General features: G+C 34.6%; 5 protein-coding genes across 5 annotated transcripts; 1 reads left to right on the forward strand and 4 right to left on the reverse strand.

Moving 5' to 3' along the window:
* The first annotated feature begins 573 nt into the window (after positions 1-573).
* On the forward strand, positions 574-2,442 carry LOC106392161 (alcohol dehydrogenase class-P). The gene is made up of 6 exons (XM_013832947.3): positions 574-757; positions 876-1,012; positions 1,085-1,131; positions 1,221-1,705; positions 1,771-1,928; positions 2,007-2,442. The coding sequence occupies exons 1-6, from the start codon at positions 625-627 to the stop codon at positions 2,283-2,285; spliced, it is 1,239 nt and encodes a 412-aa protein (XP_013688401.2). The 5' UTR covers positions 574-624; the 3' UTR covers positions 2,286-2,442.
* LOC106392162 lies at positions 2,392-3,977 on the reverse strand. Its single transcript, XM_013832948.3, has 4 exons — positions 3,581-3,977; positions 3,453-3,514; positions 3,092-3,376; positions 2,392-2,752 (listed from the first exon to the last, which is right to left on the reverse strand). The coding sequence occupies exons 1-4, from the start codon at positions 3,897-3,899 to the stop codon at positions 2,456-2,458; spliced, it is 963 nt and encodes a 320-aa protein (XP_013688402.1). The 5' UTR covers positions 3,900-3,977; the 3' UTR covers positions 2,392-2,455.
* Positions 3,978-6,650: 2,673 nt separating this feature from the next.
* Positions 6,651-8,292, reverse strand: LOC106394299. The gene is made up of 3 exons (XM_013834877.2): positions 8,149-8,292; positions 7,819-8,020; positions 6,651-7,703 (listed from the first exon to the last, which is right to left on the reverse strand). The coding sequence occupies exons 1-3, from the start codon at positions 8,290-8,292 to the stop codon at positions 7,258-7,260; spliced, it is 792 nt and encodes a 263-aa protein (XP_013690331.1). The 3' UTR covers positions 6,651-7,257.
* A 484-nt stretch (positions 8,293-8,776) lies between these two features.
* LOC125589169 lies at positions 8,777-10,499 on the reverse strand. The gene has a single exon (XM_048761517.1). The coding sequence runs from the start codon at positions 9,927-9,929 to the stop codon at positions 9,450-9,452; it is 480 nt and encodes a 159-aa protein (XP_048617474.1). The 5' UTR covers positions 9,930-10,499; the 3' UTR covers positions 8,777-9,449.
* Positions 10,021-10,522, reverse strand: LOC106356026. Its single transcript, XM_048759979.1, has 3 exons — positions 10,409-10,522; positions 10,116-10,317; positions 10,021-10,040 (listed from the first exon to the last, which is right to left on the reverse strand). The coding sequence occupies exons 1-3, from the start codon at positions 10,520-10,522 to the stop codon at positions 10,021-10,023; spliced, it is 336 nt and encodes a 111-aa protein (XP_048615936.1).
* Between the last annotated feature and the right edge of the window lie 1,786 nt (positions 10,523-12,308).

Here is a 12,308-nt window from a genome sequence, read left to right on the forward strand (position 1 = left end):
GGTAATTTTTATAAGGAATGTTGTGTTCTTCTCCTCATTCTCTTGGTCACCAGTCACCCCCAATAAGGTTATATCGAATTAGAAATAATTTGTATTTTCAATTTGTGATATTAGTACAAGATTTTAGAATGTTTTTACTGGAAATAAAAAAGTAATAAGAAAATAATGTTTTTGGATCATAGTTTTGGACTAAAATATATTAAAAACTCCCCTAATTGATATACAAAAATATATTTTGGATAATTCCATACAATTTTAGATAGTAAAAAAATTGTAAATTTTACTCGATTCTAATTCAATTTTTATAACATATTAGTAATATAATGTAAGAAATATTAAATTAAATGTTATTTGAATAAACCCGGGCGTAGCCCGGGCAAAATCTCTAGTAACATTAAAAATGCTTTTAGAAAAAACCACGGCGGTACAAAGGGATTATATAGAATCTTTTAATTTAATTCATTGCTAAAAATTGTAATTAGAGACGAATAAAACGCCACGTGGACGAATGCCGTGAGAGCCAAGTGGAAGAACTTGTTATAGTCAAATCAAAACCAAAGGCAAAAAAAAAAAGAACGCCCCTAGTAAAGGCAAAACCCAAAACTATCGAATGGTTTGGACCGTATGGTTTATCTGTCAACATACCCTCCTCACTATAAATACACATTCTCTCATCTCTCACAATCAAACACAAACAAAACCCAAAGAAGATCTAAGTTCATCATGTCTACGACCGGACAAATCATTCGATGCAAAGGTTTCATTTTTTATATTCTTGTCCTTTTATTAATAAGATCTCACCATTTGAGGGTTTTTGATCACAACTGTTCCTATGAGTTATGATTACAAAACGGTGTCGTTTTTGGTGGTTGTAGCTGCCGTTTGCTGGGAAGCTGGAAAGCCACTAGTGATGGAGGAAGTGGAGGTTGCTCCACCGCAGAAACACGAAGTTCGTATCAAGATTCTCTTCACTTCTCTCTGTCACACCGATGTTTACTTCTGGGAAGCTAAGGTAAGAAGAGATCCCCAAGAACTCATGTTCTGTCTCTAGTTCTGTAATAAACTCACTTACTGTCTTCCACAGGGACAAACGCCTTTGTTTCCACGTATCTTCGGACATGAAGCTGGAGGGTAAAAGAATCTCTCTAGTCTTGTTTCAGTTCTGGTCTGCTTTTAAGGGTTTAGAGATTTGAGTTTGTTGATCTTGTTTGTTTGTGTAGTATTGTGGAGAGTGTTGGAGAAGGAGTAACTGATCTCCAACCAGGAGACCACGTCCTCCCCATCTTCACCGGAGAATGCGGAGACTGCCCTCACTGCCACTCCGAGGAGTCCAACATGTGCGACCTTCTCAGGATCAACACCGAGAGAGGAGGGATGATACACGACGGCGAATCGAGATTCTCCATCAACGGCAAACCGATCCACCATTTCCTTGGGACCTCAACGTTTAGCGAGTACACCGTGGTCCACTCCGGTCAAGTCGCTAAGATCAACCCTGAAGCTCCTCTTGACAAAGTCTGCATCGTCAGCTGTGGCTTGTCTACTGGGCTTGGAGCTACTTTGAATGTTGCTAAGCCCAAGAAAGGTCAGAGTGTTGCTATCTTCGGTCTTGGCGCTGTTGGATTGGCTGCTGCGGAAGGTGCTAGGATTGCTGGTGCTGGTAGGATCATTGGTGTTGATCTTAACCCCAAGAGATTCGAGGAAGGTTAGTTTTAAAATGTCTTTTCTATGATCGCTCGGACAAAACTAATATTACATGTTTTATTGCAGCTAAGAAGTTCGGTGTGACGGAGTTTGTGAACCCTAAGGAACATGACAAGCCAGTTCAGCAAGTCATCGCTGAGATGACTAACGGCGGTGTGGACAGGAGTGTGGAGTGCACTGGAAGCATTCAAGCCATGATTCAAGCCTTTGAATGTGTTCACGATGTAATATTCAGACCAAACCATTCATAAACTGTGGATACATATGTCTGAACTTATGACATGTGATGTTTGTGGTTACAGGGCTGGGGTGTGGCGGTGCTGGTTGGTGTGCCGAGCAAAGACGATGCTTTCAAGACTCATCCAATGAACCTCCTGAACGAGAGGACACTCAAGGGTACTTTCTTTGGGAACTACAAACCCAAAACCGACATTCCCGGGGTGGTCGAAAAGTACATGAACAAGGAGCTGGAGCTTGAGAAGTTCATTACTCACACAGTGCCATTCTCTGAGATCAACAAGGCCTTTGACTACATGTTGAAGGGAGAGGGTATCCGTTGCATCATCACCATGGGTGCTTAAAGAAACTACATTTCTCCTTTACCAATAAATGTCTACTTCGAGTGTTTTTAGTAGACAAACTATTATTGCTTTTGTGTTTTTAAAAGTCCCCTACTCTTTTACCATATCGTTGTAATAGTTTTCATAAAAAAAAGACAATTCTCTTTTTCTCTTTTAACTGTGTGTGTGATTCAACATTCGGAATGCAAACGAACTAACCGTAGTGACTCAAAAGAGGTCTCGAGCCGCCATTCTCTTTGCTTCTTGCTCAGAGGTCTGCCTTTGCCTGCCTTCTCACGGTTTACTCTAATATCAGCTATCCCCCAAACGCAGCTTTTGGCTTCAACATCGAAAGAAACAAGCCTGAAGATACCATCACCTTCTGTCTCAGATTCCTCGTTAGCGTACCTCACATACATTGACCTGTCCTTGTACCGGTCAAGATCCTGAGGAACTCTTACTACTCTTTCAACACCAGGAGATGAAACCTGTTGCACACATGGTTCAAGCTTTTGTTGACTCTTTAAATCACAATGTTAAATGAATCAGAGGGTCAACCATTGTTCTAAAAATCGCAAATCCGTTCTAACCGAAATAAAAAATTTTAATCTAATTTATACAATTCAAATCGGTTTAAACAACTGTAAGTTTAACTGTCTTAAATCAGTTAAAACCATGTTAAATCGATCTAAATTCACTTAAATCTATTAAATTAAATAATAATATTTAGATAATTCATCAAAATAACTTTATATTTAAACCTAGAAACTGAAATATCATATATATATATAAACGTAAATATATTAAAACTAATAACTAAACTAAACCTCTAAAGAGATGCTGTCTGGTATGGACTTGGCGAGTTCAGCTTCAGACAGTTTAGCTCTGTAGATTTTTGAATACGCTTCGATGTCCTCCATCGTTGGAGAACCGGACTTGTTACTGAGCCGCTCGATCCTCACTTGAACGGTGGAGTTCGGTAGAGTCTTGAACGCGTAAATGCCTAGCTCACCGTTAAAGGACTCGCATGATTTTTCAGCTAAGGACAATGCTTCTTTGTCCCATGTTGTTCCTGCAAGCTTAATACCTCCTCCACCACCTCCATCTCCAGCCTGAAATGTCAAATCTAGAGATTGAGAGATGCAAAAAGAAAAAAAAAATTGTAACTTTCATTAACTGGGAACTTACATAGAGTTCTTCTTCTTCCTCCTCTTCGAGGTAGAAGTCGTCTTCTTCATCAGTTAGTAGCTCTGCAACATTGCGAGAGATCAATGTTTGGACTAAAAAAATGGAATCTTTAGATTAATACTACGCACCGTCTAGAACATCTTCGAGAAGAACTTGCTCTTCCTCTTCATCTTCATCTTCTTCTTGGTTTGTTGATTCTTCTTCAATGAGTGATTCGTCTTCTTTGTTTGGTTTTGGTTCGAAGATAGTCGTTTTAGTGTTCTTCTTCTTCGCGTAAGTCTCTATTGAAAATTTCGGATACTGAAGGTGAAACGGCGTCGTTAAGCGGAGACTCGTTCTCGGAAGGAAACGATTAATGGCGGGAAGTCTGCTACTTAAGCTAGAAGCTGGCAGAACTGAAATTCCCCGACAAGAGTGATACGGTCTGAAACAACAGATGAAATCCATTTTCTTCTCGACTGTGTCTTCTACTTGGCCTGAGGAGCCAAAACTGCGGCTAAGATGTTTGGTTCTCGTCGCTTTAAATCAATTTCATCGGTTAGAGTTGGTTTACTTATATGTCGGCCCAATAACACGACCAGCCCATATTTTTAGCAGACCGTCGTGTTTATTAGCATTGGGTTACTATATGGGCTGAGAATGATGTGGCGACAAATAATGGGCTTGGACTTTCAATTACGTAATAGGTGTTGAGTAACGCCGGATTAGTTAAAAAGTTTTTGGAAAACGAAATTTAAAATTTGGCATTTTCGAATATTTATTAGTAAGATCTGACTGACGTGAAAGTAACTGTAAGGCCTGGTTCTGGAAAGAGTAAACATAAAAATAGAGCTAATTTGAGTTTGAGTACTACTATCTCTGTAGCTCGGCCACTGCTGCGCCGTCGGATTTTTCAACAGTCTGTCTGAGGATGATGTGAATAAAACCGGACACTGACACATCTCTCTGTCTCATCTCTGCAAGTAATCTTACTTCTTGTTTTTCTCACACAGCTAAATAAACATTTCTCTTTTTTTTTCTTCTTCTGTCATATGGGAACTAATATTATTCACCGCATATTCGTCCCAGTTAAATACACACAATAATGCCATTATAGATCGAGATGGGTTGCTCGACAAAACACGATCCGAAAGTCATCTCTAGAGATATAAGTTCGATAAACACCAGAGCCACTAGTCTCACACCCCAAACTAAAAACAAATATTCCCTTCATTTTAAATATTTGAAGCTTTAGAAATTTGTTTTTCATTTTTAAATATTCTCTCGCGGCCGAGATTCGAATACCGATGGTGATTAACTTGAGAGCAAATTAAAACCTAGTACGGTAAAGCCACCAGGATTCGAATTCCGGCCACCGGAGAATTAATATTTCAGCATCGTCAGGAACAGAGAATCGACACATAGTAACACGTAACTAGTTTGGACCACTAAAATATTCATGTATAATTCAAAGAAAAGAACTAGTGTAGTCTATTTTATGAGTAGGTGTATAGTTAATGATGTTTTTGTTTAGAGAATATAAAAAATTAAATGTTTTCTTAATCTACGTGTCTATTTCTAAAATGTAATTTAAAAAAAAAAACGGAGAGAGTATAACATAAAACTAAAAACAAGTTTCACCTAGGATCAAATCCACCAATGTAATCAAGAGGTGATAGTTTGATGGTAATCTTGAGATTCAACATATATCCACGTCGTACATGAGTTTGATTAACGCTGGGAACTAAATTATTATTGTTTAGCTAGTTTACACTTGAGTTTTGGCCCATGTTATTAACATTGTGGACCGCATACAGACAATCAGTCTATTTCTTGACATTAATCAGAAGGCATCCAAATTCGAATCAGGCAACGTGGTAATCAATCCACTCTGTAACATTAGATATGGTTTTTTACAGAACTGATCCGATCATCGATAAAGTATAACAAAATCCACCAATGTAAAAGTATCACGTCAAACCACACTATAGCTCCAATATATTCAAAAATATTCTTCTAATATGTGCAATAAACCTGTCAAGTTGGATTTCAAAGAGTTAAATTTATTAAAATGTCATATCATTAATAAAAATAGACACATTTGTTTTTGTTTGTTATATGTTTTATCGACTGATATAGTCGACTCTTGAAAACATGCATTTAGACCATCATTAACTTCAGTCTCTTAACTGGAGTTCTTACCTTCGGGTAAGAGACGATTTTTAACTTTTCTTTGATTTTAACTAAGAAAAGGTAAGAACCGTCTCTTAAATAGAGATATAAGAGCCGTCTCTTTGGCGAAAAGTGTAAAAAAAAAATGTCAAATCATGAGTTAAGAACCCCGGCTAAGAGACCGAGGTTAATCATGCCCTTAGTATAATAGAATGCACTGATACCACACTGTTTGACTTGGATTTGAAATGTCTTCCAACTAATTCTAGGGAGCCAAATTGCCTGTTACCAAACTATTTGAGTTGAAATTCATATCCAAGCCGACTATATACCAGCAACCTTGTTCCAATCAAAAATCAAACACAAGCAGATGTGTTTACAGCATGCCTCAAGTTTTTTACCATTAGATTACCACTACATAATTGTGGAGGTCAAGGTGATTCTTTTTGTTTTGCTTGGCTCATTAGCAATCTCTCTCACCGTAGATTGCAAATCAAGTGCTATTTAATGACAAAGAACATCATTGTTTCTTCTCTTCATTCATCTAAATTGTCCCTCACTTCATTCGTTATACAGGTCAGTGATGTATTCCATGTTAGTTATATTTATGCCGAGTTTCTTACTCAGTTAGTTATATGATTTTGGGATTTTGATAATTGTGCGCATAAAGCATCTTGATAATCAAAAGGGTTACTTTCACTGTTTTGAAACTCGGTCTCGATACTGGACAACTTTCCAGATCACCAAGTTATTGGGTCAACCATAGACGAACCGTCGATTAATAAATTCTTTAATCTTTTCATATAATAATATATTAACTATTGAAAATATAGTAGATATTCTATGACTTTAAAATATAAAATATATAACTTTAGTTTCTTTATTTTCATTTTCATTTGACACACACAATATCAAAAATAATTTGGATTATTTAACAATTTTGTAAATATCAAGACTAAACATAAATATTTAAATGTCTAATATGAATGATAAAATTAAAATTAAAATCTAAAATAAATCAAAAGTAAAACATCAAACTGAAATAGATTGTTGATAACAAAAACAAACTAATACTAAATCACATCAACTAATTTTCTCTCTATCATCGTTCAATTCATTTTATTAAGAGGCATAGTAAAAATTTTATCAAAAATTCAAAATCACAATTTTATCTGTATTTATAAAGAATCTGGAAGTTTAGTCAAAATTTAAAAAATTACCATCAAGATTTTTTGGGTGTACTATTTCATCATCTTTGGGATATTCTTCAGCAAAAGCATTCTTTAATTCATTATATTCAAGCTCGCTAAGTTAAAATATAAAACATATATTATAATAACATAATCAAAAAATCTAAATAAGTACTGTAACTGAATAACAAGTTTTAATGGTTTTTTGCAAATTTTATTAGGTTATAATGGTTTTTTTCTTAAAACCTAAAACGGATTATATATCGGGTAACAGGGGTCTAATTTAACACTGGTTACTTTTACTGGATTTCTAGATCAGACACCGGATATTAAAATGAACCATTTGCATGATATATCATCAGACAAGAACTGATAGAAAAGTAATTTTCAAAATAAAATCAACATCTAAAAACTTGTCAAGACCAAAAAGTTAAAAGACAAAGAAACGAACTGCGCTCATCCCTCTAAGATAACTGGAAACCACACGTAGTTTTAAAACCAATACCACTCGTTGTCTCAACAGCTTCACCTCCATCATCATCAAACATAGACCAGGATCCTTTCTTAGAACCAGAGACTCTTTTCTCAGGTAGCCACTTGGCTAGCATGTATCTGGTAGTCCTCCATGGCGGTCTAGACATTCCTTCTTTCTTCATGGACTGTGTCATCTCACCAGAAACCAACGAAACAACTCTTTTGAGTCTCTCCTCTGTCGCCACAAACACTGTCGGAAGCATCTGAGTCACGTCTTTGTAACCTTCTGTCTGTTTGGCTAACTCAAACTGAGACTTGAAGTCAAGATCAACAATGAGACGTTTCATCTTGCTTCTGTCATCACCGCCGCGACCAGTCGCCACCATGACCTCAATGTACTCGTACTTCCTCTTGCACTTAAACATTCTGCTACATCCTGTGTAACATTTTCAAAATTAAAAGAAAAACTCTTCAACTTTTGCAAAGATCAAATCACATGAATACTTTTCTAAATTTTTATTTTTAAAGCCAAAATGATATTTTATTATTACCTTCACGGCGATCAAAAGAAGAATCCCACGAGGTTCTATAGATAGAGACATCATTGTAGCCGTCAGATCTAAGCTTGGAGACAATTTTTTTCATCACATCTCTCTTCTCATCGTCTCCTTCGTATGATAATCTTCTTCTGATAAACGACTTTACCTTCTCTTCCATTTCCTTCTCCTTTTCTCCTTGCGTCCGAAGAATCTCCTGAATATATATTCAACAACTCTTTTTTAATTATTTTTATGTAATATATTTATATGTAATATAAGATATAATATTGTTATGAAGCAAAAACAGAAGTATGCATCGACAGATGGAAATAGACAAGAGACCTGAAGGGTTACTAGAGCAGTTGAAGACTTCTCCATATGATTGGGGACGGTGACCGGAGGGACGGTGACCGGATGGACGGTGACCGGAGGCTCAATATAATCCAGCACAAGCTTTTCCAGATCTTCTTTTCCCAAACTCCCCATAGTAACTATTCTCACCTGTCTCTTCCAATTCTTCTAGGTTTTCTTTTTCTTGGAAAAAGTTAGAGAGCAAAAAATGACTTACAAAATACAGTCTATATAAAAGTGTGTGACGTTTGACCAAAAAAAAAAAAAAAAAAGTGTGTGACGTGTGTTAAAATCTTATCATTATTGTTTGCCATATTATATGAATTGTTTAATATTAGCATTTCTATTATAAATGTTTGTTGTTAAAATAACACTTTCAATTATAAGAATTTCTAAAATAACATGCATCTGACAAGAAAAAACTAAATTAATCTACATATATATATATATTAATCTTACTTTCATTTCTTAAATGTTAAACCCTAAACTTTAACACTAAACCCTAAACTCATATATATATATATATATATATATATATATATATATATATATGTTTTTCATATTTAATAAAATTATATTATAAAAAAATTTCAATGTGTGCTTATTTTGTCAAAAACAAGATTTAATGCTATTTGAAAATGTTTCTCTAATTTTTAGTTATTAAAGAATTAAAGTAATTAAAATGGTTGAATTTTATAGTTTTCAAAGCATTTTCTAAAATACTTCTTAAAAGTTAAGTTCATAAAATTTTATTTTGGTTCAGTATAACTTAAGAAACATTGAGTGAGCTAGTCATCTTATCTAAAAACTAGTTATAAAATCTAATGATAAAAACTTGATAAATAGTTATGTAAAAATAAAAGTATTTATTGTTTAATAATTTATATTTTTTGTTATTTTTAATTTTTCATGTTTTTCTGCTCTATAATTATTTGTATTATTATTTCTGCAGAGGTTTACGATTTATTTTTAATCGTTTCGTGCGGTTCTGACTAGAGCCAAAAGTCGAACATCCCAAAAGCAAAAGAAACAGAATTAAAAAAAAAACAAATACAACATAAAACCTAGAAACAAGTTTCACCTAGGATCAAATTTCCCAATGTAAAAAAATCCACCAATGTAAAAGTATCATGTCAAACCATATACTATAACTACAATTCATTTCAAAAATCTTTCCCAACGGTTGTGTCATTTAAAACCCTATTAAGTTGGATTTTCAAGGACTGTATTTATTAAAATGTCATATCAGTAATAAAAACAGATACAGATTTGAAGAGCCCGAGATAATTTCTTCATCGTCCTTCTCTTTCTTTTTTTGTTTGGCTCTTGAGCACTCTCTCTGACTGTCCACACGTAGTTTTCAAACCAATAGCACTCGTTGTCTTAACAGCTTCACCTCCTTCACCATCATCAAACATAGACCAAGATCCTTTCTTAGAACCAGAGACTGTCAAACGGTTCTCAGGTAGCCACTTGGCTAGCATGTATCTCGTAGTCCTCCATGGAGGTCTAGACATTCCTTCTTTCTTCATGGACTCTTTCATCTCACCACAAATTAACGAAACAACTCTTTTGAGTCTCTCCTCTGTCGCCACAAACACTGTCGGAAGCATCTGAGTCACGTCTTTGTAACTTTCAGTCTGCTTCACTAACTCAAACTGAGACTTGAAATCAAGATCAATTATCAGACGTTCCTTGCTTCCGTCATCACCGTCCTGTTCACTTGCCACCATGACCTCAATGTACTCGTACTTTCTGGTACACCTAAACATTCTACTACATCCTGTGTAACATTTTCACAAAAGCAACAAATAAAAAAACTTGACCTTAGTACCAAAAAAAACTTGACCTAACTTTCCAAAATTAAAGGAAAAACTCTTCAACTTTGCAAAGATCAAATCAAATGATTACTTTTCTAAATGTTTATTCTTTAAACCAAAATGATATTTTATTATTACCTTTACGGCGATCAAAAGAAGAATCCCACGAGGTTCCATAGATAGAAGCATTGTAACCATCAGATCTGAGCTTAGATACTATCCTTTTCATCACGTCTCTCTTCTCATCGTCTCCTTCGTATGATAATTTTCTTCTCCTGATAAACGACTTAACCTTGTCTTCCATCTTCTTTTCCTTTTCTCCTTTCGTCTCAAGAATCTCCTGTAAATATTTATATGTAATATAAGATGTAATATTTTTGTGAACCAAAAAGGAAAAGTATGCATTGACCGATGAAAAATAGATAAGAGACCTGAAGGGTTACTAGAGCAGTTGAAGACTTCTCCATATGATCGGGGACGATGATCGAAGACTCAATATAGTCGAGCACAAGCTTTTCTAGATCTTCTTCTCCCAAACTCCCCATAGTAACTATTCTCACCTGTCTCTTCCAATTCTTCTAGGTTTTCTTTGTCTTGGAAAAAGTTAGAGAGCAAGAAATGACTTGCAATAGAGTCTCTATATATGTGTCGAAGTGTGTGACGTGTGAATCATTATTGTTTGCCATATTATATGCATTGTTTAATTTTAGTTCTCTTATAAATTGTTTGTTGTTGATGCTTTAATTTCTGAACGTGAGTTGAGTGGTGACTTTTCCTTTTTCGAATATCTTCGAAGTACAATAATTTTTCTTTTCAAGTCACAAATACGCAACGGTTGAAAAAGTCGGTTCATGTCATTTTCTACTTGTCGTCTATAGCACATATTTGATGAATGATACGTGGATGTTTTAGATAAAACTTTGTAACTTGAGATAATGTTTTTTGTCTTGATTTTTATAAGAAACGTTGGTTTAAATAAACAAAACTAATTCTTCATCTTAGTATAGCAAACACGAACTTAAACAGATTAGCAAGCTGAGGCAGTAGCATTGCCTATGGGCGATGGCTGTGGTGGAGATGAGAAAGCTCAGATATACAAAAGTCACTTTTGAAAAAGGCCTATATGATCATTTATCAAGCTCAATCATGAACACTGTGTGATGCATCGATATATATCTATCCCAAAGATATCATTTCACTATCATCTACTTATAAATATAGTTTTCTTCATCTACCTCGCAACAAACTTTTTGATGTGGATAAAATTACAAATTATGCTATGCTACCAACTGTATGCTACATAATGGAAAGCATGTAAAAAAGTGGAGTGATATGTAAAATATATTCTAATGAAATATTTGGCCGAGAAAGAAATAGTTTAGCATCTTATATTTTTGCTTAAAAAGATGAAGGTTGATTTTCAAAAGGTAAATGGTGACAAAAAAATTGCAACTTTCTTTGGTGTTGGTGATATTCTTTTGAGTAGCTTAATGGGTTTACTTAACTTAGTCAATAAACTAGAAAAATAGTTATTTTTTGGAAGTTACAATGTCATGATAGAATGTTTAAAGAGGTTTATTTAGCAAAAACTTAACTTAATATCGTTTTCGGAAAAGATGATTATATTTATTAAAATGGGGTTTACTATTAGTATCAGTAACGAGATGGTGAGAAATCTACAAAATGTTAAAATATCCTCAAAATCGATAATTCTGAATTCAATTGAAAGAATAATATGTAGTAGAGACACTCAAAGATTCTGACTGTAATGTTATATTAAATTGTTTGAAAGTGACCTTGCGAATAAGGATGTCGGTGACCTATACCGAAAGTCGTATAATGGTGCTGCACAAAATTAAGTGAATAATTGTTAGCGGTGCTAAAAAGATTCATTAGTTAATTTCGAATGGTGATGCAATGGTTAGATAAATAAGTTATGATAGTGTAACAAAGATTAGGTGAAGAGTTGGACACAGCATTACAATATGGATATTAGGTTTTACTGGAGGTTGAAGACTATTTGTTTGTTAATCTTTGGTTTGAGAAAAAGCTTGGAAGTTTCAAGTAAATACTATCTAATGTATAAGTATGTCTAAATTTAATTAGTATAAAACTTTTTAAAAAGAATCCAGAAACAAAGTCATTTAGATTCTGCGTTTCAACCCTAAAGCTAGTAATATCATACTAATCGCCATTTGTCTTTACTCTTCACCATAAATGAAGTTGGGGTTTAATGGAAAAACGAAACTTAAATTAATTAATAACCATCCATCACTCTCAACTCCATATTCGAAGTTGGGTTTAATGGAACTAATGTGGACTACTCTTTTG

This window comes from Brassica napus, chromosome C6 (genome assembly GCF_020379485.1).
Source record: "Brassica napus cultivar Da-Ae chromosome C6, Da-Ae, whole genome shotgun sequence".
Taxonomy (NCBI): Eukaryota; Viridiplantae; Streptophyta; class Magnoliopsida; order Brassicales; family Brassicaceae; genus Brassica; species Brassica napus.